The sequence below is a fragment of the Oncorhynchus tshawytscha genome, linkage group LG28, assembly GCF_018296145.1.
Source record: "Oncorhynchus tshawytscha isolate Ot180627B linkage group LG28, Otsh_v2.0, whole genome shotgun sequence".
Lineage (NCBI taxonomy): Eukaryota > Metazoa > Chordata > Actinopteri > Salmoniformes > Salmonidae > Oncorhynchus > Oncorhynchus tshawytscha.
Genome location: NC_056456.1, coordinates 106665 through 134114, shown reverse-complemented (window position 1 = coordinate 134114; position 27450 = coordinate 106665). Strand labels below are relative to the sequence as shown.

At 42.2% G+C, this 27450-nt stretch overlaps 1 protein-coding gene across 1 annotated transcript; it reads right to left on the bottom strand.

Moving 5' to 3' along the window:
- Window positions 1-5373: 5373 nt before the first annotated feature.
- LOC112262515 (myosin heavy chain, fast skeletal muscle-like) lies at window positions 5374-25289 on the bottom strand. The gene is made up of 40 exons (XM_042307965.1): window positions 25274-25289; window positions 24950-25177; window positions 24423-24569; window positions 23935-24091; window positions 21868-21895; window positions 21553-21661; window positions 21293-21385; window positions 21061-21121; window positions 20378-20476; window positions 19940-20043; window positions 19415-19553; window positions 18374-18492; window positions 18080-18229; window positions 17814-17984; window positions 17281-17584; window positions 16924-16988; window positions 16743-16830; window positions 16521-16638; window positions 16244-16367; window positions 15821-15957; window positions 14658-14913; window positions 12236-12478; window positions 11749-11925; window positions 11506-11651; window positions 11231-11321; window positions 10567-10956; window positions 10318-10444; window positions 9999-10117; window positions 9664-9860; window positions 9330-9513; window positions 9028-9193; window positions 8588-8712; window positions 8107-8415; window positions 7696-7899; window positions 7426-7551; window positions 6866-7036; window positions 6474-6578; window positions 6283-6378; window positions 5764-5895; window positions 5374-5499 (listed from the first exon to the last, which is right to left on the bottom strand). Exons 2-40 carry the CDS (start codon window positions 25163-25165, stop codon window positions 5479-5481), a joined length of 5814 nt encoding a protein of 1937 aa, XP_042163899.1. The 5' UTR covers window positions 25166-25177; window positions 25274-25289; the 3' UTR covers window positions 5374-5478.
- Window positions 25290-27450: the final 2161 nt, after the last annotated feature.

Below are 27450 nucleotides of genomic sequence, written 5' to 3'. Positions count from 1 at the left end.
GAAACCATACAGTTTATTAGGCTACAGATCTGGTGTGTGGTCCTTCCACTACGACTCAGGAAACCATACAGTTCATTAGGCTACAGATCTGGTGTGTGGTCCTCCCACTACGACTCAGGAAACCATACAGTTCATTAGGCTACAGATCTGGTGTGTGGTCCTTCCACTACGACTCAGGAAGCCATACAGTTCATTAGGCTACAGATCTGTTGTGTGGTCCTCCTACTACGACTCAGGAAACCATACAGTTCATTAGGCTACAGATCTGTTGTGTGGTCCTCCCACTACGACTCAGGAAACCATACAGTTTATTAGGCTACAGATCTGTTGTGTGGTCCTCCCACTACGACTCAGGAAACCATACAGTTCATTAGGCTACAGATCTGTTGTGTGGTCCTCCCACTGCGACTCAGGAAACCATACAGTTTATTAGGCTACAGATCTGTTGTGTGGTCCTCCCACTACGACTCAGGAAACCATACAGTTTATTAGGCTACAGATCTGTTGTGTGGTCCTCCCACTACGACTCAGGAAACCATACAGTTCATTAGGCTACAGATCTGGTGTGTGGTCCTCCCACTACGACTCAGGAAACCATACAGTTCATTAGGCTACATATCTGGTGTGTGGTCCTCCCACTACGACTCAGGAAACCATACAGTTCATTAGGCTACAGATCTGGTGTGTGGTCCTCCCACTACGACTCAGGAAACCATACAGTTTATTAGGCTACAGATCTGGTGTGTGGTCCTCCCACTACGACTCAGGAAACCATACAGTTCATTAGGCTACAGATCTGTTGTGTGGTCCTCCCACTACGACTCAGGAAACCATACAGTTTATTAGGCTACAGATCTGGTGTGTGGTCCTCAGGAAACCATACAGTTTATTAGGCTACAGATCTGGTGTGTGGTCCTCCCACTACGACTCAGGAAACCATACAGTTTATTAGGCTACAGATCTGGTGTGTGGTCCTCCCACTACGACTCAGGAAACCATACAGTTTATTAGGCTACAGATCTGGTGTGTGGTCCTCCCACTACGACTCAGGAAACCATACAGTTTATTAGGCTACAGATCTGGTGTGTGGTCCTTCCACTACGACTCAGGAAACCATACAGTTTATTAGGCTACAGATCTGGTGTGTGGTCCTCCCACTACGACTCAGGAAACCATACAGTTTATTAGGCTACAGATCTGGTGTGTGGTCCTCCCACTACGACTCAGGAAACCATACAGTTTATTAGGCTACAGATCTGGTGTGTGGTCCTCCCACTGCGACTCAGGAAACCATGCAGTTTATTAGGCATCAAATGAATTTGTTTGTGATGAACTTCACACGGTGGTGAAAGTACAGTGATCTTGATGCTCCTTTCCAATAAATGTGGAGGGACTTATTATGGTGACATGATGATCGATGCTTGACTGCCATTTGACAAATAAAACTCATATTTTGTCCATAATAATATCATAATATAGGCTATACTGCTGTTGGCTGGAGTGCAACAAGTCTGTTGGATGGAAAGACATCTCTGGTGGGAAAAATGTGCATTTTGTTTGCATGCGGATTTTTGCATATTCACATGACAATCTGTCGCCAATTGGATGGGCACCTAAATAGTGAGAAAAAAATCACATTTTCAAGAGAGACCTGGTCCAACCAAGACAGCAGCAAGGGGGAACAATGTTTTAGACAAATATCAGACCTAACAACTTACAGACATGGACACACCATAAACAAATGATTGACACAGACACACATACATTACAATTACATACAGAAACATAGAAACATCATATATTAAATCAGTCATGCACCACCGCATGAAGTCCTAATGACAATCACGTTACTCAGTAACATGTAAGTCAACCAACCTTTTCAACATATCTAAACAAACAAGATCCTGGAGTTTTCAAATTGGTCAGTAGAGCATTCAGTTCCAGAAAGGGGACGTACTGAGGGTCCTGAGCCGAGCCGACTCCGACTGGCTCCTCTGCTCCCTGGGGGCCCAGCGGGGCCTGGTGCCTTTCATCTATGTTACCCTGAGGGGCATGGAGGACACTCAGGTGCCCCAATGGCCTCAGGGACCACACTGACCTGACAGACTCAACTAGGGTTCCAAAATTCTGTAACTGAAACACTTCCTGATACAGTCCGATTTTTCAGGAACTGTTAAAAGTACGTCCCGACCTGTATAGCTGTTTTTTTGTTTGTTTTGTTTTTCTGACCTCACAGAAGAACCAAGTTAAAGCGGCAGTTTTCCCAGAGCCAATGAGGAACAACCAACAGGGATGTGTCAGACGCTTTGGTCGGTAATAAACCTAAGGGCTACTTGATACACATAATCAACTGAATTCAGTGTAATGCTCAAGGTCTGCTTGTAAATAACCGTAGTCCAAGACAGACATGAATGGGAGAATGTACACAAGTACACTAACTGTGAAGTTTCCTGGGGGAATAGAAATTGTAGTGTAACTGGAATTATTCAGGAATAAATTGCGCTTGTGGGATGCTTAGATTATCTGTGTGTGTCAAATCAAATCAAACGTGTGTACTTACGTCCGCTTCCCAACTGGATGGCAGGGAGCTCGTCCCCAGTGATGTACTGGGTCATACACACTACCCTCTGTAGCGCCTTGCAGTCAGATGCCAAGCAGTTGTAATACCAAGCGACAGTGGTGGAAAAAGTGCCTAATTGTCATAATTGATTAAAAGTAAAGATAAATTAATAGAAAATGACTCAAGTAAAAGTAAGTCACCCATTAAAATACTACTTGAGTAAAAGTAAAAGCCTAAAAGTAGCCTCACTCTCACAGAAATACGTAGGCCTGCTAGGTTTCACACAATGAAATGTAACAAATAACTATATCTTTTTTTGTAAAGAACTGTGCAAATTATATATTTCTGACATCATTATGTAAGACTTTAAAAAAACATGGCACAATACACTAATATGAGATCTTTATGTAAAACATTTGAGTAATTTAGCATATGCTCTTATCCAGAGAAACTTACAACCATAGTAATTTAGCATATGCTCTTATCCAGAGAAACTTACAACCATAGTAATTTAGCATATGCTCTTATCCAGAGAAACTTACAACCACAGTAATTTAGCATATGCTCTTATCCAGAGAAACTTACAACCATAGTAATTTAGCATATGCTCTTATCCAGAGAAACTTACAACCACAGTAATTTAGCATATGCTCTTATCCAGAGAAACTTACAACCACAGTAATTTAGCATATGCTCTTATCCAGAGAAACTTACAACCATAGTAATTTAGCATATGCTCTTATCCAGAGAAACTTACAACCATAGTAATTTAGCATATGCTCTTATCCAGAGAAACTTACAACCACAGTAATTTAGCATATGCTCTTATCCAGAGAAACTTACAACCACATCTCTCAGTCAAATGTACCGTACACTTTTAGAAAAAAAGATGCTATCTAGAACCTTAAAGGATTTTTCGGCTGTCCCCATCGGAGAACCCTTTGAAAAACCCTTGTTGGTTCCAGGTAAAACCCCTTTATGGTTCAAAGTAGAACCGTTTTGGGTTCCCTGTAGAACCCTTTCCACAGAGGGTTCTACATGGAACCCAAAATGGTTTTTACCTGGAACCAAAAAAGGGTTCTCCTATGGGGTTCTCCCATTTTAACACCACCTAAAATCAATGAATAAAAAAAAATCTGAGAACAGTAGTATTTTACACACACATGAATTACTCATAAGCAATCATTTGTGGTGAAAAATTGGTGGACATAGCATTGTGGCTGGACATGCCGAGAGATGAGTTCCCATTGGTCTGCCATGTAGCATGCTTCTGTCTATTTGAGCTGGTCAGTATGTGTAGTAGGTAATCCTGTCTAACCAGCTTTAAAAAAATATATATATATATTATAAAACACCAATATAAAATTATAAATATTGCGTAGTAGATCTGCATAAGTGTTGCTCTCCACTTTCTGGAGGACCGAGTTTTGAAATCAGTGGAATTAGAGTATGATAGCTAAGGAGATGGAGAAAACACCTGCCTACGGATTACATCTTCAAACTAAGGGCAACCATGGCATCCGTGACAGAGAGGGAGAAGCGTCCTTCCATGTATATGGGTAAGATAGTCTAGCTAGCTACATTTTCAGATATAACACATTTCTAATTTTGTCGTGTTGGATCTGTGTAGTAATATTATTTCATATCTCAGAGCCATTTGCTTTGATAGTTATAAACTAATGTTAGCTAGCTAACGTTGAACCTGGTTGATTAGATACCTGCAGATTTGTGCAGGGTAGTAACATCATTGATTGAGATTATGGTTAATTGTTTAGCTAGCTAGCTACATGTCTTAACAAAAGACTCCAATATGCAAGTATCCATTTCAATAATGTTCATGATGTCACTGCGACAGCTGTTGATCGATGTAGCTGGTAAATTTGAGCGCAGGATAACGGAGGAATATACGAAAGCTCAACAACCCGTTGAATATAGTCGGTGTCACTAAATGCTGGCAAAAAAAAGCGTGAATAAGTTGTTGCCAGTAGCACAGTTGCAGTCACTAACGCTTTCAAATTTTTCACACAAAAGGTATTTTAAGGGATTGCCTAGTTCTGCTAGGAGCAAACCGAATCTATGTATGTAGACACCTTAATTTGTGTATGTCTCTACTGAGGTAAAGTAGTGACTGGCTGCAACTGGAGAGAGACGCGAGAGTGAGCCGACGTAAGAGGGAGGCGTGAAATTACAGTTTATTAAAATGTTATTTTGATTATGTAAACTATATTAGCTCTACAAACATTTATTTCTTTTTTAAAACTGGAACTATTGTTTACATCATTAGTTACAGGATTAGAGGAAAACCTGCTAAAGACAGTCAGCTACATTTTGGAGTGATGCATTTTGATTTGATTTGATTCGTTTTAAAAGGGAAACGCAAAACTCATCGATATCATGTTGAAATTAATAGAATGAGAGGGGGGAGTCAGGTTGCATGTCTTGTTCAAAGTAATGTTACATCACTTGTAGAAGACAGCCAGCTACATTTTGGATTGTTGCATTTTGTCACATACACAGGATTGGGGGTGGTTTTTTTTAACCTTTATTTTACTTGGCAAGTCAGTTAAGAACAAATTCTTATTTTCAATGATGGCCTAGGAACCGTGGGTTAACTGCCTGTTCAGGGGCAGAATGACAGATTTGTACCTTGTCAGCTCAGGGATTTGAACTTGCAACCTTTCAGTTACTAGTCCAAAGCTCTAACCACTAGGCTACCCTGCTTCACTGCCACCCCTGGTGAAATGTGTTGTTTTACAGGCCCATTTCTGGTATGAAAAAGCTGTTTGCTGAGTAATAAATCCAGAGTCACAAAGGAAGTGTACTTACGCCCACATGTTTTTAATCAATGCTAAAACCATGAAAATCCTATTTTATGCAAGACAGGAAAATGTTAAGACTTTGATCTTCAATACTTTGGTTTATTCAGCAGATTCCTTGCCCTGTAAGAGGAAAGAACATAATAGATTATTAATAATGAACAAAATGTATGAACAATTGGAATGAATATAATGGATCAAGAATTTAATGCTCAGTGCTCAGCTTTAATTTTAGATTTTGAAGTACCACATTTTTTGCCCTACCTGAAATGTGCTTCTTAGAGATCTTAAATCAATTTAAGTATTGACCTTTGTGAAGGCTAATTCATAGGTGGTGTTGATGTGGTCATATCTGAACATGAGTCAGGTTCAGCAGCAGTTCTGTACCTTTCCACCTTCACGGGTCTTGGCTCTGAGCTTGTTGACCTGAGTCTCAGCGATGTCAGCACGCTCCTCAGCCTCCTCCAGCTCATGCTGAACCTTCCGGAGCTTAGACATGTGGCTATTGGCTGCTTCCTCCTGGGTGAGGAAAAGAGAGGAGAGCAGAACATCAGCATTCAATGTTTGAAAAGTCACGTAGCAAATTAATATATATATATTTTTAAGTATTTGAAAGCTTTTTTTATTGACAGATGCCAATGACACAGCAGAGAAAGTGAGTTGCAGAACTGGGGATCAAACTGCAATATATTCATATTCATATTCATATTCTACCCCCTCTCCTTTAAGTTGGTAACATATAACATATCAATTACTTGCACTATCAATTGAGTCATTGTTGACTGATGCGCAGTAGCACTTACTTCAACTAAACGGTATGGACATGAAGTTTTGTAATGTCTACTAGGGGAAAAATGTGTTTTGGAATGTATGCTTTCAGAGTATTTGACAAAGTATGTGACTCACCACTTCCTCGGCCTGCCTCTTGTAGGCCTTCACTTTCATCTGCAGCTTATCTACCAGGTCCTGAAGCCTGCCAACGTTCTTCTTATCCTCCTCAGTCTGTGGGAGAAGATCAAATAATCATTGCCCCATAGTTTTATACACAAACCTGTCTGTGTTAGTGTCAAGTGTGTGAAGAAGGTGTTTTCTCTTACCTGGTAGGTGAGCTCCTTGACTCTGCGCTCATACTTGCGGACTCCCTTGACCACATCTATACCTCTTCTCTGCTCAGCCTCCACCTCAGTCTCGAGCTCACGCACCTTTATGGAAGAAATTCATGTAGGCGTTTATTTGAGGTGTTGAAATCATACGTCACAAATCTTTGTAAAACAGAGGTATCTTCTACTAGTCAAGGAAGCACAATGTTGTCTGTTCCTATGTACTTGTGCATGTTTAATTGAAGCGGTCTGTAGTCATAACAACAGCTTTTCATTATCTAGGTGGGTTATTGAGAGAAAAAGTCATTACCCAATGCTCCTGTGTATTTTTATCTGATTAAATACATTTCCAGCAATCTGTTTTTCAATCCACCCTGCTGTTAACTCACCCTGGACTCCAGTTTCTGGAGCTGCTTCTTGCCTCCCTTCATGGCCAGATTCTCAGCCTCATCCAGACGGTGCTGCAGGTCCTTGACTGTGATCTCCAGGTTCTTCTTCATCCTCTCCAGGTGAGAGCTGGTGTCCTGCTCCTTCTTCAGCTCCTCAGCCATCATGGCCGCCTGGAATGGTAGTGTGTTAAATTTATGCACCGATTGGCACCAACCATAGTCTCTCTCTTGACAGACGGGTTGCCTCCTACAATGTACCAATGTTCCAGTATAAACGTCAGTATTAAAACCAACGTCAATTTGGCAGAGGAAGGGAAGAGTTGGGTACTGTAAAATCCATCCAGAGTCTTGCAGTAAAGCTCTGCCTACCCAAATTTGTGATTTGTTTGGAGAGTTGTCTGTCAGAATCCTCTACAAATTGGCCAAGAAAATCCAACATGATTCCCAGACCTAGTGCTGTTGCCCATAGGTCTGGGATTTCCGACACTACACCAATTATAACGTTCCTCTTATGGGCAAAATCAAGTTGATGTAATTCAATAGAGATCATAAGGACTCACGTCAGTGATGGCCTTCTTGGCCTTCTCCTCTGCGTTCCTGGCCTCCTGGACGATGTCGTCCACCTCTCCCTGCACCTGCACTAGGTCAGTCTCCAGCTTCTTCTTAGTGTTCAGAAGGCTGGTGTTCTGGAGGAAACAAGACATTTATTTGACTCTCAAACTTACAAGTCACAGGGCAGAATGATGAAAATGTAAAAGCAAGCACTGTCAAATTTCAGGTGTATGTAAACGGTATGCTAGGTTTTATTAGAAATGGCTTTTGACCCGTACCTGGGAGTGCAGAAGTCCAACACGCTCGCTGGCGTCTACCAGCTCAGTCTCAGCCACTTTGCGGCCTCTCTCTGTCTGCTCCAGAGCAACTCTCAGCTCCTCGATCTCAGCCACCATCAGACCATTTCTACGCTCCACCATGGCTGCCTGCTCCTTCATGTCCTCTGAGGCACGGACGGCGTCATCAAGGTGCAATTGGGCATCCTGGGATTCACAATGATATAGGTTCATTAAGCAGGGGCAATAGGATCAGTGATAGACATTTTAATTGATAATAATTTCCCAAATGTCCATACATATTTAGTCCACTCTATTCATTTCCTCTGTTCTATTCTTTTTCACAGATAAAAATAAATAAATAAATCCTCCCCATGTTCAGATTTTTGTTGCCTGATGTCCCAGCCCCTTTACCTTGAGCTGTCCCTGGGCGTTCCTCAGCTGTTTCTGGGACTCAGCGGCCTGCCTGTTGGCATGGCTCAGCTGGATCTCCATCTCATTCAGGTCTCCCTCCATCTTCTTCTTCACCCTCAGGGCGTCATTCCTGCTCCTGACCTCCGAGTCCAGGGTGCTCTGCATGGAGTCAATCACCCTCTGGCTGTTCCTCTTGATCTGCTCCATCTCCTCGTCCTTCTCAGCGATCTTCCTGTCCACCTCGCCCTTGATCTGGTTCAGCTCCAGCTGCAAACGCAGAATCTTGGATTCCTCGTGCTCCAGTGTTCCCTGGACAAAGAGAAGCAGTCAGGCCAATTGTGTTCAATACATTTGTATTTGGATGTGTATAACATAAGGAATTAAATATATATGACTACAATAAACACCAACAAGGAAAGCATTGGACTGTAGCTGGAATTAGTGTAACACTGCTTTCCCATCAAACAGCTGTAGTTTGTACCTCAGCCTCCTCTAGAGCGGTCTGGATCTCAGACTTCTCTGTCTCCACGGTCTTCTTGGCCTTCTCCAGCTCATGGATGCTCTTGCCAGTCTCTCCAATCTGCTCAGTCAGGTCAGAGATCTCCTCTGCACTCACAAACACAGCAGCTGTTTATACTCAGGAGATGTTCAGTGGATATCACCGATGCACTGAAGTTGACATTGAATCATAATAACAGTTCATTAATAAAAGCACTTCATATCGTTTTGTAAATCAAATTGCCTCCTACTTCCTTGGGTTGTCTGAAATAATACCGAATGCAAGTTCAAACAAGAATATTTTAAACTATACATAAAACAATTCTGAAATGGTGTAATGGTCATTTTGTTGATTACAATTCCCTCCATTTTCAAAAACACTAGTCAAACATGAGCCAAATAGAACTGCTGTCAAATGCTCACGTTGCAGGTTCTTGTTCTCTCTCTTCAGAGTCTCCAGATGATCCAGAGCCTCCTCGTAGGAGTTCTTCATCTTGAAGAGTTCAGTGCTCATAGAGCGAGCCTCCTTCTGAGCTACTTCCAGCTCAGCCTGACCTTCCTCAAACTTCTGCTTACACTCTGCCAGAACCTGGGGAAATCCATGGGATTTTCATTCCAACTCATTGATGGAGAGCTTTGAATCTGAAATATGTTACAATTATACTACAATTGATCAAATAGCACACATAAAATATCCCGCTAGGATTAGGTTTATGCATTTTCACCTTGTCAAAGTTCCTCTGCTTCTTGTCAAGGTTGGCGGCCATCGCGTTGGCTCTCTCAACGTCAATCATGAGGTCCTCCACCTCTCCCTGCAGTCTCTGCTTGGTCTTCTCCAGGGAGGCACACTTGGAGTTGGTCGCCTCAATGGTCTCCTCAGCCTCCTGCAGACGCTGGGCCAGCTTCTTCCTGTTGGATGAGTGAGGGTGGTTTTATGGTGAACAATTTGTTGTGAAACGAATGTTACAATACATATTGATGTAACATTTTCTCAGAGCCCACTACCACCCTCACCATCCACACCCTATGTTTGTGTTTTTGCTGTTGTGTGCGACTCACTTGGCCTCCTCCAGCTCCTCTGTGCGTTGGATGGCATCAGTTTCATACTTAGTCCTCCACTGAGCCACCTCACTGTTGGCCTTGGACATGCCGCGCTGCAGCTCTGCCTTGGCCTCCTGCTCCTCCTCAAACTGCTCTCTTAGAAGATCACAGTCATGGCGGGCAGACTGGACACTGTGGGACAGTGCGTGTTTAGCCTGTGAGAGAGAAAGACAAACAAAGACAATGAGAGATTAGAGAGAGAGTAAAACAGTGTCTGAGAGTGGCGTAGTCACCGTCTTTATGGAGATATGGCTCTAAACTGTGGCAGATGGAGTCTGTTTTGGGTCCCTTACCTTTACCTCTTCCTCAATCAGCCTCTTCATCTCCTCAACCTGCTGGGTGAAGGCCTGTTTGCCTCTGGTCAGCTGAGAGACCAGGGCTTCCTTCTCCTCCAGCTGGCGGCCAAACTCACCTGCAGGGATAGAGGCACATCTTGTAAATGAGGTCTCTGTTCCCGAAGATTTAAAATGTATTTTGAGGTATTGAATAGCTATGTTACATTGTGAATAGTACAGTGAACACTATGTGGACTGGACTTTCAGCCCCTAACACGTGTTATTGTGTACTACTGAAGTGTACTACTATTAGTTTGTTGTTCGTTGTTAATGGTACCATTTTCTGTCAGGAGTCTGGCCCTCTGCCCGCTGATGTCGTTGACCTGGCGAACATTCTCATCATTCTTAGTCTTGAGCTCACTCAGCTGGTCCTCAAGAGTACGGCACATCTTCTCCAGATTGCCCTGTTAGTGAAAACATGTTCCATTATTACTTTATATATGAGACTCCTGTCAACTTCAGTTCACTTGAATGGTAATGAAGTTGACCTTCCTCAACACTGCTTGACTAAAACATCACTACTCACCTTAGCCTTGGCGACGGCCTCCATGTTGCTGGAGAGGTCATCAATCTCCATCTTATACTCGCTCTTCTCCTTCTCCAGCTTCTGCTTGATGCGCTGCAGGTTGTCGATCTGCTGCCCGAGCTCAGCTACACTGTCGGCCTGCTTCTTGCGCAGAGCGGCGGCTGTGGCCTCATGTTGCAGGGTGGACTCTTCAAGATCACGACGCAGCTTCTGGAACTCAACCTCGCGTTTCTTGTTCATCTCAATCTGAGCAGCAGTGGCGCCTCCGGCCTCCTCTAGCCTCTCACTGATCTCCTCAAGTTCCCTGGAGAGATCGGCCCTCTGCTTCTCAACCTTGGCCCTGGCAGCACGCTCAGCCTCAATTTCCTCCTCCAGCTCCTCAATGCGGGCCTAGAACAGGGTGCAGGAGCAGGTGGGATGAACACTACAATATAGTTGAAATAAATAACCTCTATAAATAATAATAGTATGTATATTTTGCATACATTTGTTAATACAAAGCCAGTTACACTAATATCTTCAGTGGACAGTGTCCAATGTGGCAACCAAAACCACAACGGTTAGAAGCACCATCTTTACAACAGATTAAAGCACCATCTTCCAACTTACTGAAATGTTTCAGGTGTGTGCTTTCCTGTACTGGAGCTGAGATCCTGTACTGTACCTGCAGTTCCTTGATCTTCTTCTGCAGCTGAGCTCCCAGAGACTGTTCATCCTCAATCTTGCTGAGGAGCTGGCTGGTCTCAAACTCCTTCCTAACAAACACAAACACGTTGATTTCAGAGTTGGTTTTGGTTTGATAGTGTATAGGGATAATATAATAGCATTCACTTTGCTTTTAAGAATCACATACAAATCCTAATTACAAGATTGAGTGAAGAACAACCATTATGTTGATCAATATGGCAGGTAATACTGTAGTAATTTGTTTGTGTTTACTTCTTGATTTTCTCATCAGACTGCTGCTTGTCATTCTCCAAGTCCATTATGGACTCCTGGGCCAGTTTCAGATCTCCCTCCAGCTTTCTCTTGGCTCTCTCAAGGTCCATACGGAGCTTCTTCTCTTGCTCCAGAGAACCCTCAAGCTATAAGATATAACCACACATGTAATGTTCAAATCTAAACAACTGAAGATAATATCATCATCTCTTAACCATGGACAAAATGTCAAACTCCACTCACGTCATCCACTTGCTGTTCCAGCTTGGTCTTGGCCTTGGTCAGAGTGTTGACTTTGTCCTCCTCTGCCTGCAGGTCGTCCAGTGTCTGCTGGTGGGCCTCTTGGAGGGCTTTCTTCTCCTTGGTCAGCTTGGCAACACTCTCATCCATAGACACCATCTCCTCTGTCAGGTTTTTAACCTGAAAATGTCCACAACAAATGTAAGTCTTTTGCCGCTTCACCATGAAGGGGAGATTTAGTTTGATATATATTGCATTAATTTAATTCAGATTATAAATGTGTCAACAAGTACTATACTGTTTATTCAACACTAAATTGCACTGTACTAAATGGAAGTCATAAACGAGGGGGAGCAGAACAAGCAACTAAAATGAAACTATTTTGTGTCTTCATTTTCCCTGCGCCCACAAAACAATTTGAATTACATTTCTGTTGAGCTATGTTTTGAGTAGATTTTTATTTGAATGGTTTACCGGTTAGACTGTTTACCTTGTTTTCACTGGCGTGCTTCTCCTTCTCCACTTTGGCCAAGGTGAGCTCCAGGTCATCAATGTCCTTCTTCAGCTCAGAGCACTCGTCCTCCAGCTTCCTCTTCTTGGCAGTCAACTCAGCATTCATCTCCTCCTCATCCTCCAGCCTCTCGGTCGTCTCTTTGAGTTTGGCCTCCAGCTGGATCTTGCTCTTGATGAGCCCCTCACACCTTTCCTCAGCATCGTTCAGATTCTCTGAATCCTGGTTTCAGAACAGGAGAAAACAAATCTACGGCCTCACTTTGTGTATCAAAATATAGACTTCATTTAGTCAAACAGGTCAGAGCAAATCAATATGAATGCATGATATATATATATATATATATATATGTGTATGTGTATATATGTATATGTAAGTAACATGGGTAACACAAATAAATGTATGAGTTAGCCACAACACTGCAGTGTTTACCCGATGTTCATTTAGTTGTTGCCACTCACAAAAAGTTTATTTTATAGTTTCTTTAACTTTTAGGGATAGTAAAACATTCTTCAGTTTAAACTTAAATGACTAAAGTATGTTAAAAAAAAATAGAGCTATATCTTTTTTATAAGATCATCTTATATAACAATCACCAAAATAAAAACTAGACAGTCGGGGAGAAAATTCTAAAATTCCAAAAACGGCAAACATTTTTGCTACAGTGATTGAATCACTCAGATAGCATAACAACACGCCATAAGCCATGGCAAAAAATGTGTCGAATTGCAGGACATTGTCTTTAAAACTGTGATTTTCTGGACTTCCTGACGGGCGCCCCCCAGGTGGTGAGGGTAGGTAACAACATCTCCACCCTGCTGATCCTCAACACTGGGGTCCCACAAGGGTGTGTTCTCAGCTCTCTCCTGTACTCCCTGTTCACCCACGACTGCGTGGCCATGCAAGCTTCCAACTCAATCATCAACTTTGCAGACAACACTACAGTGGTAGGCTTGATTACCAACAACAACGAGACGGCCTACAGGGAGAAGGTGAGGGCCCTTGGAGTGTGGTGTCAGAAAACAACCTCACACTCAATGTCAACAAAACAAAGGAAATGATTGTGGACTTCAGGAAACAGCAGAGGGAGCAGCCCCCTATCCACATCGACGGGACAGTAGCGGAGAGGGTGGAAAGTTTTAAGTTCCTCTGCGTACACATCACGGACAAACTGAAATGGTCTACCCACACAGACAGCAGCAGCGCCTCTTCAAACTCAGGAGGCTGAAGAAATTTGGCTTGTCACCAAAAACACTCATAAACTTTTACAGATGCACAATCAAGAGCATCCTGTCAGGCTGTATCACCATCTGGTACGGCAACTGCTCTGCCCACAACCATAAGGCTTTCCAGAGGGTAGTGAGGTCTGCACAACGCATCACCGGGGGCAAACTACCTGCCCTCCAGGACACCTACACCACCCGATGTCACAGGAAGGCCAAAAAGATCATCAAGGACAACAACCACACTGCCTGTTTCCCCCGCTATCATCCAGAAGGTGAGGTCAGTACAGGTGCATCAAAGCTGGGACAGAGAGACTGAAAAACAGCTTCTATCTCAAGGCCATCAGACAGTTAAACAGCCATAACTAACTTTGAGTGGCTGCTGCCAACATACTGAGTCAACTCTTGTCACTTTAATAATGGAAAAATTGATGTAAAAAATGTATCACAAGCTATTTTCAACAATACCACACTCTATAATATTTACATACATACATTGCTCATCTCATATGTACATACTGTACTCTATACCATCTACTCCATCTTGCCACCTTAATGTGTATAAGGTAGTTGTTGTGAAATTGTTAGGTTAGATTCCTTGTTAGATATTACTGCATGGTTGGAACTAGAAGCACAAGCATTTCGCTACACTCGCATTAACATCTGCTAACCGTGTGTATGTGACAAATAGAATTTGATTTGATTTGATTTTTTTCTCTCAGCCATCATCCCCATGAGAAAACATGTAGAAGGGCAGGAAATTTGCACCCCTATCGAGACACTGTGTACGTGTCTGTTCATATATGTGTGTGTGTGTGTGTGTGTGTGTGTGTGTGTGTGTGTGTGTGTGTGTGTGTGTGTGTGTGTGTGTGTGTGTGTGTGTGTGTGTGTGTGTGTGTGTGTGTGTGTGTGTGTGTGTGTGTGTGTGTGTAAATGTGCCGGGTCGGCAGGTAACCTAGTGGTTAGAGCGTTGGGCCAGTAACCAAAAGGTCGCTGGATTGAATCCTCTGAGCTGACAAGGTAAAAATCTGTAGTTTTGCCTCTGAACAAGGAAGTTAACCCACTGTTCCCCGGTAGGCCGTCATCGTAAATAAGAATTTGTTCTTAACTAACTTGCCTATTTAAATAAAGGTTACATTTAAAAAATAAAATAATCATCAGGGTCGTTGCTCACTCACAGATGCTACTTGGAGTGCCAGGTCTGCTCTCTCCTGCACCATGGAGACCATCTTCTCCTCCAACTGCTTCTTGGTGACCAGAGCCTTGGCCAGGTCCGTCTGCATCTTCTCATAGTTCTCCTTCATGTTGGCCAGCTCCTTCTCTGTCTCCGCGCTCTTCAGCAGGGGCTTGATCTTGAAGTACACTTTCATCCACGGCCAGGTTTTCACATTCATGAATGAACGGATGTTGTACTGGATGGTGAAGACGGAATCTCTGGTTGAACAGAAAGGATAGCTTGACATAAAGCTAAATTCTGGGATTCGAAGAACATCAAAATGAAGACCCCCGCCACATTGTTTACAGCTGAGGAATGGGGCTGTGGAGATGTAACCCCTCATAGACTGCGCTCTAGATAGATTCATCAAAATGAAGACCCCCACCACATTGTTTACAGCTGAGGAATGGGGCTGTGGAGATGTAACCCCTCATAGACTGCGCTCTAGATAGATTCATCAAAATGAAGACCCCCGCCACATTGTTTACAGCTGAGGAATGGGGCTGTGGAGATGTAACCCCTCATAGACTGCACTCTAGATAGATTCATCAAAATGAAGACCCCCGCCACATTGTTTACAGCTGAGGAATGGGGCTGTGGAGATGTAACCCCTCATAGACTGCACTCTAGATAGATTCATCAAAATGAAGACCCCCACCACATTGTTTACAGCTGAGGAATGGGGCTGTGGAGATGTAACCCCTCATAGACTGCGCTCTAGATAGATTCATCAAAATGAAGACCCCCACCACATTGTTTACAGCTGAGGAATGGGGCTGTGGAGATGTAACCCCTCATAGACTGCACTCTAGATAGATTCATCAAAATGAAGACCCCCACCACATTGTTTACAGCTGAGGAATGGGGCTGTGGAGATGTAACCCCTCATAGACTGCACTCTAGATAGATTCCAGCAATGAATGGGTATTAGATTAGATTAATTATTATATTAGACATTTAAATGATAATTGAACAGCTTGACAAATCCCAAACTACACTTTTAATAGAGCATTTTAAGTTGTACTTTCTCATTCTGAACAACTCACAGCATATACAGTATGGAATAATACATTACATACAGGTGGTTGACAGAAAAGCTTTGCCAAGATGTCTACTCTTCCTCACCTCCTCTCCATCATCTTGGTGAACTCTCTCCTCATCAGGAATCCACGGCTGAGAGCCTGAACCATACCGACCAGAGAGGCCAGCTTCTCATCTCTCATCTCCTCCAAGACGCCCAGCAGACCGGCTTTGAAGAACACCTGAGACACAGGTTATACATAGTCAATTATAGAACCACAGTCAGATGGTGACTTAACAGGAAACAACACCACTAGATTGATTTAAACAACACAAACATTGCAATGCTCACAGACAATCCATGGGATAGGTTGTTTATAAGTTGTAAGTTGTTGTAACAGTTGTAGATGAATAATGAGTTTAGTTTCTCTTCTAGACTTGTGATTATATGACATTGAAGAAAATGGTACGGGTTTAAATGATCATTGAGTTGTGTTTTGTTGTCAGCTTTTGCAAAGGGTGACTGACCTTGGTGTGTCCAAACTTGTAATCCTCGTGATTCACATCAATGGACCCAAGCAGCTTCTCTGAAGCCTTCTTGTTGTCCATGAACTGGCCCTCGGGGATGACGCTGGCATTCAGTACTTTGTACCTGAATGAGGAGACATTTTTAACACATGTCAAGTTGTAATAGGTTGGTTATATTACGTAAAAAGTAAGACTATTCTGATGCTGGGAAAACCCTTGTAGCAGATCTGTGTGTGTGTGTGTGCATGCATGCGTGCATGTGTTTGTGTGTGTGTACCTCTGCTTGAAGTCAGCATAGATGATTCTGCTGGGGAAGCCCTTTCTGCAGATCCTGATACCCTCCAGAACACCATTACACCTGAGCTGGTGGATAACCAGGAAGTTCTCCATCAGACCTGGAAACACAAACCAAGTCTCTTTTAATACTCATAAACAGGTTCGTTAAGGTTACTGAGTCTGTACTGATAAGATGACATATTTAAGTCAATATTTCTTGTACCTGGAGTCTTTGACTCGTTGGGGATCAGGCAGCGCACAAAGTGAGGATGAGTGCTCCTCAAGTTGGTCATCAGCTTATGTAAGTTCTCCTATAAGAGGATTACAAAGCATTTTCTGAGAAATAATTTATGATAATCAATGTGCATTTAGAAGGAATGAATATACACATTTCAGAAGCTCACCCTGAACTGGGACGACACAGTCTGCATGGAACCACCCTTCTTCTTGCCTCCCTTCTTGGTTGTATCTGTTCAAACGAGCAAAGTAAAATATAACTAGACAAGTATACGTCTCAGAGTGCACTAGTAATACCAGTATGCAATAAATCTAGAGTGTTCTTGTCTTCAGTAAACACACTAAATATAAACCAGATAATCTCTGGTTAACTTCATACTTATCTTAATGCAAATGCTACCAATGAGATTGTGTAAAATAACACCTATGAGTAAATTAACCCAGTGAATAAGCCTGAGCATTTGTGGTACATTCAAAGACTTTTAAAAAATGAAGGTCTGAGTTATAACTGATGCTAGTCTTACCCTCCGGTGGGGCAGCAGGGTACAGAGCAGCCAAAAGTTTGACTGTGGACTTCCCGTACAGCTGAATAACTGAGTCGTTCAGGGGATCCTTGTTCTTCTCCAGCCAGCCAGTGATGTTGTAGTCCACAGTGCCGGCATAGTGCACCAGTGAGAAGTGAGCCTCTGCCTTGCCTTTGGCAGGCTTGGGCTTCTCAAACGCCTTGGTTTTGCCAAGATGCTGGGCGTACAGCTTGTCCTTGAAGGTAGTGTCTGAAGACTTGGGGAACATGCACTCCTCTTCAAGGATGGAGAAGATGCCCAATGGCTTTACGAAAAAAGAGGTGTATATGAAATTAGTGATATTTACATTTAGGATCACATTTATTCCTTTAGCAAACATGCTATTGTAGAATTATATTCATTTAGGGGCACATAATAGGAAAAATATTGAGTTCTCAACCATCGGAAACGTTGTACCACTGTGATAATATTTCACACAGTGCTCATATGAGCTTTGCTGTTGTGGTCCATTGTAATCCTGACAGACAGTGTACCTTCTCAATAAGCTCAATGCAGGCAGCCAAGTCCATGCCAAAGTCAATGAAAGCCCAGATGATTCCCTCCTTCTTGTACTCCTCTTGTTCCAGGACGAACATGGTGTGGTTGAAAAACTGTTGCAGTTTCTCATTGGTGAAGTTGATGCACAGCTGCTCCATGCTGTTGTACTGTTGATGGAATTTTAAAAAGGGGTCGTTACGTCATACAAGGCTGTAATCCCTCTCAATCACAACTCATTGTCTTGTTCTGGTCGCATACTCACATCAAAGATCTCAAACCCGGCAATATCCAGCACGCCGATATAGAACTGCCTTGGATTCTTGGTGTCCAACATCTCGTTGATACGGATGACCATCCACAAGAACATCCTCTCATAGATTGACTTGGCCAGAGCCGAGACTGAGTTATTAACCTGCAATGATAATATCTCAAATGAATACATGAGATATTGACCATGTCCAGTGATAAGGTGAAAAGAGCTTGGGAATAACAACCTCACAAGAAGAAAAACAATCTATGGTCCCCAAAAGATTTCTGGTGTGTTTGGTCGCCTTACCTGAGGCACAGTCTGTCCCTTGGTCACGTACTCGTTGCCGACCTTCACTCTGGGGTAGCACAGAGCCTTCAGCATCTCAGCTGAGTTCAGGCCCAGCAGGTAGCCGATTTTATCAGCCACTGAAGAGAGAACCAACAACAAGACTCAGGCTCAGGCACACAAGATCTTTCTGATGCCACACTGACAAAATATTATTTTGTGGGTTAGGTTTTCATTTCCACCCACATCCATCATTTCAAATCATTTCTGGAAGTTGACATTTGGTCTCATGGCTGACTTTCATGTGACACTATCTGTCTTAGGTGTTCTATTTCATTGTTTGGGAATGGGACTAATGCTTTACATATTGTACATCTCTGACTGGGACTGGGAATGGGAATGGGACTAATGCTTTACATATTGTACATCTATGACTGGGACTGGGAATAGGACTAATGCTCCTCATATTGTATATCTATGACTGGGACTGGGAATGGGACTAATGCTTTACATATTGTACATCTCTGACTGGGACTGGGAATGGGAATGGGACTAATGCTTTACATATTGTACATCTATGACTGGGACTGGGAATAGGACTAATGCTCCTCATATTGTATATCTATGACTGGGACTGGGAATGGGACTAATGCTTTACATATTGTACATTTATGACTGGGACTGGGAATAGGACTAATGCTCTACATATTGTACATCTATGACTGGGACTGGGAATAGGACTAATGCTTTACATATTGTACATCTATGACTGGGACTGGGAATAGGACTAATGCTCCTCATATTGTATATCTATGACTGGGACTGGGAATAGGACTAATGCTCCTCATATTGTATATCTATGACTGGGACTGGGAATGGGACTAATGCTTTACATATTGTACATTTATGACTGGGACTGGGAATAGGACTAATGCTCTACATATTGTACATCTATGACTGGGACTGGGAATAGGACTAATGCTCTACATATTGTACATCTATGACTGGGACTGGGAATAGGACTAATGCTCTACATATTGTACATCTATGACTGGGACTCACCCTCTGTGCCGTCTGGCTCGGCCTGCTCCTCACGCTGCTTCTGCTTGAATTTCAAGTTTCCATGGTGCAGCACAGCTCCTGTCAGCTTGTAGATGCCCATCTTCTCCTCATTAGTGAAGCCCAGGATTGTAATGGCATCCTGGCATTAGAGATGAAGTACAACAGTGGTGAACTGGACACTAGTTATAGTACATAACAGTTCTGTCGTCACTCCAGAACAAATGGCATAGATGTATTTGTCTTCTCTGTTCCTCTTGAGTTGGCCAACACTAGTAGACGGCAGAACAAAATGAGTTTTCTACTGTTCCACAGGGCACTTAGTAGCGCTGTCTTGTGGATGTCTTACAAGCATGTGCCTCAAGGCCAAGTGTGAAGGCATGAAGAGTGCCTAACCAACACAAGGTATCAAACAAACAAAAATACATCAATTCACAGCAGCCACCAATTTGGAATTGCACAGTGCATTCAGTGTGTAATGGGGGTCCTACCCATTCCAGAGTTTGGTGAACCCTTTGTTTGACTCACGTCTGTGGCATCCAGCTCTTCCTTGTCGTCGATGCTGGCCACAGTGATCTGACCCTGACTGCACATGGGGAAGTCGTAGGGGTTGGTGGTGATGAGCGACATTTCTGTGGACAATGGAGAATGGCTTGTCAGTTAAATCTCTTAGAATTGTGCTGTCCTACCTTTACAGTATCTCTACTTCCTTTACTCAATAGATGGACTCAATGATACATGTAGTATAAACAGCATCAAAAGAGGGGGCTGAGACTCCTGGACTAGTGCAATCACAGTACATTACTTGATAGATATTTCCCAACGACCTGATCTGTGTCTAGATACCTTGTTACCTTGGATGTACTCATTTTAATAGTATTAATAGTGTGGACTAGGAATATTTTTTTTATAAATTCCACAAATTTGGGTGGGAATAATTTCCCCTGAATCTCTACTTTGCCGTACCAACTATCTCAGGTTTGTGATTGGTCATCATCTGGAAGAAGATGTGGTAGCCTCTTTCATCAGGCAGCTGGAAGGACACTCGGGACTTCTCCAGAAGGTCTGAGAGTCAAAGAGAGAGAGAGAGAGAGAGAGAGAGAGGAGAAAGAGAGGAGAGAGAGGAGAAAGAGAGGAGAGAGAGAGGAGAGAGAGAGAGGAGAAAGAGAGGAGAGAAAGAGGAGAAAGAGAGGAGAGAGAGAGGAGAAAGAGAGGAGAGAGAGGAGAAAGAGAGGAGAGAGAGGAGAAAGAGAGGAGAGAGAGAGGAGAAAGAGAGGAGAGAGAGAGGAGAAAGAGAGGAGAGAGAGGAGAAAGAGAGGAGAGAGAGAGAGGAGAAAGAGAGGAGAGAGAGGAGAAAGAGAGGAGAGAGAGAGAGGAGAAAGAGAGAGGAGAAAGAGAGGAGAGAGAGGAGAGAGAGGAGAGAGAGGAGAAAGAGAGGAGAGAGAGGAGAGAGAGAGAGGAGAAAGAGAGGAGAGAGAGAGAGGAGAAAGAGAGGAGAAAGAGAGGAGAGAGAGAGAGAGAGAGGAGAAAGAGAGGAGAGAGAGAGGAGAAAGAGAACATGAGATAAAATGTAATTTGATGACATGATCTCCAAAAAATAATATGTGTGAATTTAGGAAAGAATTGATAAATAATCAAAACCAACTCACAGGTCTCAATGTCAGCTTTAGCCAGTTTTCCTCCTTGGAAGTGAATCCTGATGAATTTACCCTGTTGTAGAGCATGGAGGTTGGAATTAGGTCAACAAAATAAATCTAACATTTTACTTTGATATACCACTTTAAATGTTACAGTTTGTTGGACATCTATTGATATAACAATAGGAATCTACTGAAATAAAAGTTTTCAATTGAAGGCAACTTATATGCCCTTCATACTTACGAAGCGAGACGAGTTGTCGTTCCTCACTGTCTTGGCATTACCGTAAGCCTCCAGCAGAGGGTTAGCTGCAATGATCTGATCCTCAAGAGACCCCTGATTGACACAAACACAAGTGGCTCAGAAACTGGTAATGTGGTAAAGTTAGGTTTTCTTTAATTACTTGACTACTTTTCTTGAAACAGGATTCACCAATGAAAAAAAAGTTTACAGAGCCAACCAAATGGGAATGTGGTTAAAAGGTAACCATAAGCATAAGCTACCTGCATTTTGGTGGGGTCTACTTCCTTCTTGGCACCAGACACTGCAATGGTGGCAAAGTACTGGATGACACGCTTGGTGTTGACAGTCTTTCCTGCACCGGATTCTCCACTGGTTTATATGACAGAGAAAGATGAGCATTGAAAAAAAACACAGTTGACCTGTTTTCTTACATAAATAATTAACCAGAATTCCCACTCATCGACTCATTATTACACATAGCCTAATAGCCTAATCCATTCATAATGTCATGTATTTCATCACATCACATCAATAGAAACACTTTTTCTCAAGTGAAACTTTGGTAAACAACTTACGTGATCAGGACAGACTGGTTCTCGTTATCTGTAACCAAAAAAAAACAAAATGTTTATCATACTCAAGCAACATTAAGGGTTCATTAGTGAATTCATAGGGTTCATTCAAAGGGTTCTTCCCCCTTTTTTAGCCATAATTTAAAAAACGTCAACGCGACAGCTAATTAGAATATTTTCAGGTGTGGTTTGCTTACAGCTCTTTTCGTGTAACCGTGAGTGAGAGTGTCCTTCCAGTTGATCTAATCTGTTGTGTAATGTCTTTACATGTTACATATACTCATATGTAACATGTAATGGCATTACACAATGCTTGTCTTGTGAAAGACTCATGTATGGTGTGGCCTTATGTCAGTGACGACTGTTGTCCAAGTCAGTGGTTTTCGGTTCCCACCACCAGCTGTTCCAGAGGTAGCACACCTGATACAACTTGTCAACTAATAAAAACAATGGAATTGTAACGATATAATACGACTAACCAGAGAAAAGAACCCTTTATGGTTCTTCAAGAGGTTATTTGTAGAACCATTCTCCATAAAGGTTCTACACAGCACCAAAAAGGGTTCTATACAGCACCAAAAAGGGTTCTTTACAGCACCAAAAAGGGTTCTATACAGCACCAAAAAGGGTTCTTTACAGCACCAAAAAGGGTTCTATACAGCACCAAAAAGGGTTTTACACAGCACCAAAAAGGGTTCTACACAGCACCAAAAAGGGTTCTTTACAGCACCAAAAAGGGTTCTATACAGCACCAAAAAGGGTTCTACACAGCACCAAAAAGGGTTCTATACAGCACCAAAAAGGGTTCTACACAGCACCAAAAAGGGTTCTTTACAGCACCAAAAAGGGTTCTTTACAGCACCAAAAAGGCATGTGCACAGATAAAGGTCCAGGGATGCCTGAGCACCTCCCCTTTTGCCATCCTATGAGGAAAAAATTCCCTTTCAGATTGGTGGTGAGTTTTAGATTGATTTAGATTTTTATTTCGTTAAAATACATTTTCCAATATATATATATATATATATATATATATTTTTTTTATCTTGGAAAATTCCCCTGCTCCCCACGTGAGCGTGCACTGCAGAAACTACCGGCACTGAACGGTAGTGTAGTATTGGCTCTCTTTTTGAGTTGCATGTGTCATCTCACGATCAGGAACAGGGAAGGCCTCAATTCAACTGTTTGTTACTAGGCCTAAGAGTCAGATGTCAGCAGCAACTCCAATCAAAGGCCAAAGACGAGTCAGACTGTTTCAACAGCATAGTATAGTTAACTAGATAGCTTGCTTACTACGTAACTTACAGTATGATGCAGGAAATACAGGAAATAAAGGTCTATACTAAAGCAATAAGGCCTGAGGGGGTTTATGGTATATGGACAATATACCACCGCTAAGGGCTGTTCTTATGAACGACGCATCGCGGAGTGCTTGGACACAGCTCTTAGCCGTGATATATTGACCATATACCACAAACCCCAGAGGTGCCTTACTGATATTATAAACTGGTTACCGATGTAATTAGAGCAGTAAAAACAAATGTTTTGTCATACCCATGGTATAGGGTCTCATATACCACGGCTGTCAGCCAATCAGCATTCTGGGCTGGAATCACACAATTTATAATGAAAAGATATGTTGACATTTGGCTACAGGAAGCGAGTAGATAACTAGCTATGAATATAAGACATGTAAGCTCACTGGTTATCCTGCTTATTTGGCATTGCATTGAACCATTTGTCTCTAAAGAATATTTTATTTTCCATCCGTACATCCATAAACACTTATGGCCTTTGAGATCCATATGCATTTATGGACGAACATACATACGTCCGTCCATCCATCCGTCCAGCCATCCATCCATCCGTCCGTCCAGCCATCCATCCATCCATCCGTCCGTCCAGCCATCCATCCATCCGTCCGTCCATCCGTCCGTCCGTCCATCCGTCCATCCGTCCGTCCGTCCGTCCATCCATCCGTCCGTCCGTCCAGCCATCCATCCATCCATACATACGTCCGTCCATCCATCCATCCATCCATCCATCCATCCATCCATCCATTAGAGCTCGTACCAATCTGCATGAACTGAAAGGCGTTGTCAGAGACGGAGAAGATATGGGGTGGAGCCTCCATCCTCTTCTTCCCTCTGTAGGCGTTGACAACCTCCATGTCGTACACAGGAAGCCACTTGTAGGGGTTCACCGTGGCACAGAACAGCCCAGAGTAGGTCTGGATGAACGAGAAGAAATCCAATTAGGGGATTAGAAAAATCAGATGGACTTTTACCTGGATTTATGTGAGGATGTGGGTGTACATGGGTATAGTAGTGTAGGTCTACTGTATTGGTATGTTTTGGTTTCCACCATTACTTTATGTGTAGTACTGTTTGTGTGTATTTCTCATGTTCATGTGTGTGTGTGTGTGTGTGTGTGTGTGTGTGTGTGTGTGTGTGTGTGTGTGTGTGTGTGTGTGTGTGTGTGTGTGTGTGTGTGTGTGTGTGTGTGTGTGTGTGTGTGTGTGTGTGTGTGTGTGTGTGTGTGTGTGTGTGCAGGTTTCTTACATAGATCATCCATGCTGCATAACGCTCTTTGAGGTTATACAACACAGAGGCTTCATTCAGGTAGGTCATCATGGCCATGTCCTCAATCTTGTTGTACTTAGGGGGGTTCATCTGGTAGACGTCTGCCTCTTTGAACTCTTTTCCTTCCTGAAACAGTCACAACTCTAGATTATACACAGAACAAACTGGACAAGACTGAATGCTTTTTGATAATTCAATAATTGGCGTTCAATCTTTTTAAAAACATGCATACTCCCCCATTTAATGAATCGACTTTGTTATCACCCACTGATACAGACATGGGGATACTTCACTAGTCAATATGAAAAATGCCATGCCGTTATTAAATAGCAGTGATACATGTTTGAAGGCTATATTTTGCTTACAAAAAAAACCGAACAAATGCTTCTTAATATATCTGTTGTTACTGATTTCATTTAACCTATTGGCATGTTTTTTTAATATATTTTTTAAAAATTGAGTAATTGCACAAACCTGAAATGTAATACTTTTCAAATCAGGCTTACCTCCTTGGTGCCGTTAGGATTCGTGACTGTCACGGTACACTTTCCGTCGGCCCTGGCAGTGACCAAACCTTTAAGGTACAGCTCTTTGGTGTCTGACACATAGCAAGCATTCTTTGAATCAAAGGGTGCGGCTTGTGCCTCCATCCTCTCTTTCTCCGGCTTACGGAGGTATATGGCAGCCTTGCCGTAGATTTGCATCTCCGCGTCCGTACTCATGGTGACGGATCACTATAGGAAAGAGAAACGCGATTGACTCTGTGGTGCTTCCTCCTCAGTCAACAGTGTAAGGTGAATGGAACATTTTTAAAACTTTTTATGACTCACCTTATTTTTTCCCCCTTCTACAGATGAATTTATACTTCTTGGAGGACCCTGTGAAACATCAGGGTGTTGTGAATACGCACAAGTCTAAAGCCCTGTCAGTTAGTCTCCCAAAGCGCTAGAAAACATTTTGAATGGTGTTCAACTCAATCATTACGGTCCAATTCAACTACAGTTGTAACTGGTAACTTTAATTTTCCTCACGTTACGACACATTCTGACAAGAATTCAAATAAAACCCAATTCCATTCTAGACCAATGCCTCAATTTACAGCTAAATACAGGAGCATCGCTTTTGACAATAAATTAAAGTTACCGATTTAATGTAAAGATATAATGTAAAACACTATAAAATATATATATATATATTAAATGAATCCCGCTTAATTGCATATTATAAAATCTTACAAGAGACAAATGTATTTTTGTTGTTGTTGCAGAAATAAATTCAAAAAATAAAATTCCCAAAATAAATTCAAACAGTGCAGTTAGCTTCTGCCTCAGATGCTGAGCGCAAAGATGAGACCAATTTAATATCTAAGGAGGTGGAGAGAGTCTTACCAGAGGAAGAAGGTTTCTGACTTATGGATACTGGGTCCACAGCTTGCTTATATCTGGTTGAAAGTGCCAACCAAGCAAAAGTTAATTGTGGACCACTCTGTTTAAGGAAATGAATTGCATGAGAGACCTCTGTATGTCTATGTTTCATTAGCACCTTTCATTTCCAGGAGCGTCACACTCCCATTACATAACTTTTTTTTAATGCAATATTTGACTTCTGTATCGAATATAACTGAATTTATGTAAATTAGAGATGTCTTCACTAATAATAATGATGACAATATAAACTATTTGATTTATCAAATTGATTCTAATGTTACTGCGCCTCAGCTACTGTAATGGAGTGAGTCCATGTTCCCCACTACCAATAAATCTTATATGACCTTATTATGTCCTTATTTAGGTACATTTTTGTGGCAATAATCGTTATCAACAATTTTATATTTTTGACTTTTAAAAATATATATATATATTTTGCTTGTAAAAACATCTGAACTGTCTCCTCGCCTCATGCTTGTGACGGAGTTGTCCGTTATCTCGTGCTAAGTGTGATTTACCACCCTGGTGAAACCATAATAAATATTTAAGAGCTATAACAGAGACCTTTAGGCGTTCAACAGCTCATTAAACTGTTCCATCAAATGTGTAGTTATTTATCAGTAGGATCTAATGAAGATGCTGGAGATGCTTTTATTTGTCTCACATTTCAGTTGGCTAAAACGGTCCAGCAGGATTGTTACGATTTATATGACACCAGTACAGTATTTCAGTAATCTTCTCCACTTAAATTGCTGACAGCGATATAGCTGTCTTAAACTTTTACCTCACTCTGAAGGGAACCGCTCATACAAGTTGGGCAGGAAGCTATGCTGACCATCTGGAAGGACCCCATCAACACCTTTTAATATCTTGGACTGTGCTCTCTTCTTCACTACAGCCAAGGTTTATTGTTTGGTATGTCTGCCAGCATTTCCACACAGCCTTATTCTGGCACCGATGTCACTGTTACTAGTCAGACGATATCTACTTGGCGTGATTGTGGCTGGAGAGAACATTCACACCATGCAGACTGAGTTGATGACATTTAAATTATTTTAATGTGCCAAGATCTTGCGTGATATATGACCTGTGTCTTTGTATTTGAGGGACATGTTTCTCTAAGCTTCAAACTTGCTCTGGGCAGAAGTTATCCTCAGGCAAATAGTAACAACCATTACAGCTGTCACGTTCTGACCTTAGTTCCTTTGTTATGTCTTTGTTTCAGTATGGTCAGGGTGTGAGTTGGGTGGGTTGTCTATGTTCTTTTTTCTATAATTTGGGATTTTCTGTGTTCGGCCTGGTATGGTTCTCAATCAGAGGCAGCTGTCAATCGTTGTCCCTGATTGAGAACCATACTTAGGTAGCCTGGTTTCACTTTTGAGTTGTGGGTGTTTATTTTCTGTTCTGTGTTTTGTTGCACCGTTCAGGACTGTTCGTTTGTCGTGTATTGTTTTTGTTTCAGTATTCATTCTTTATTAAATTACAATGAATACTTACCCACACTGCACCTTGGTCCTCTCTTTCTCCCGACGACAACCATTACAACAGCCATTACTTCATATAAATAAGCAGTTGAGAAA

Bases quoted from the DNA above. Each gene is read 5' to 3' on its own strand.
- LOC112262515 (XM_042307965.1), bottom strand. From the start codon at position 25,165: ATGAGTACGGACGCGGAGATGCAAATCTACGGCAAGGCTGCCATATAC. The intron at 11,322-11,505 runs GTAAACACAAAC...TGTGTTTGTTAG, and splicing joins TCTGATGAGAAAATCAAGAA to GAAGGAGTTTGAGACCAGCC. The intron at 9,514-9,663 runs GTGAGTCGCACA...CTCATCCAACAG, and splicing joins GAGGAGCTGGAGGAGGCCAA to GAAGAAGCTGGCCCAGCGTC.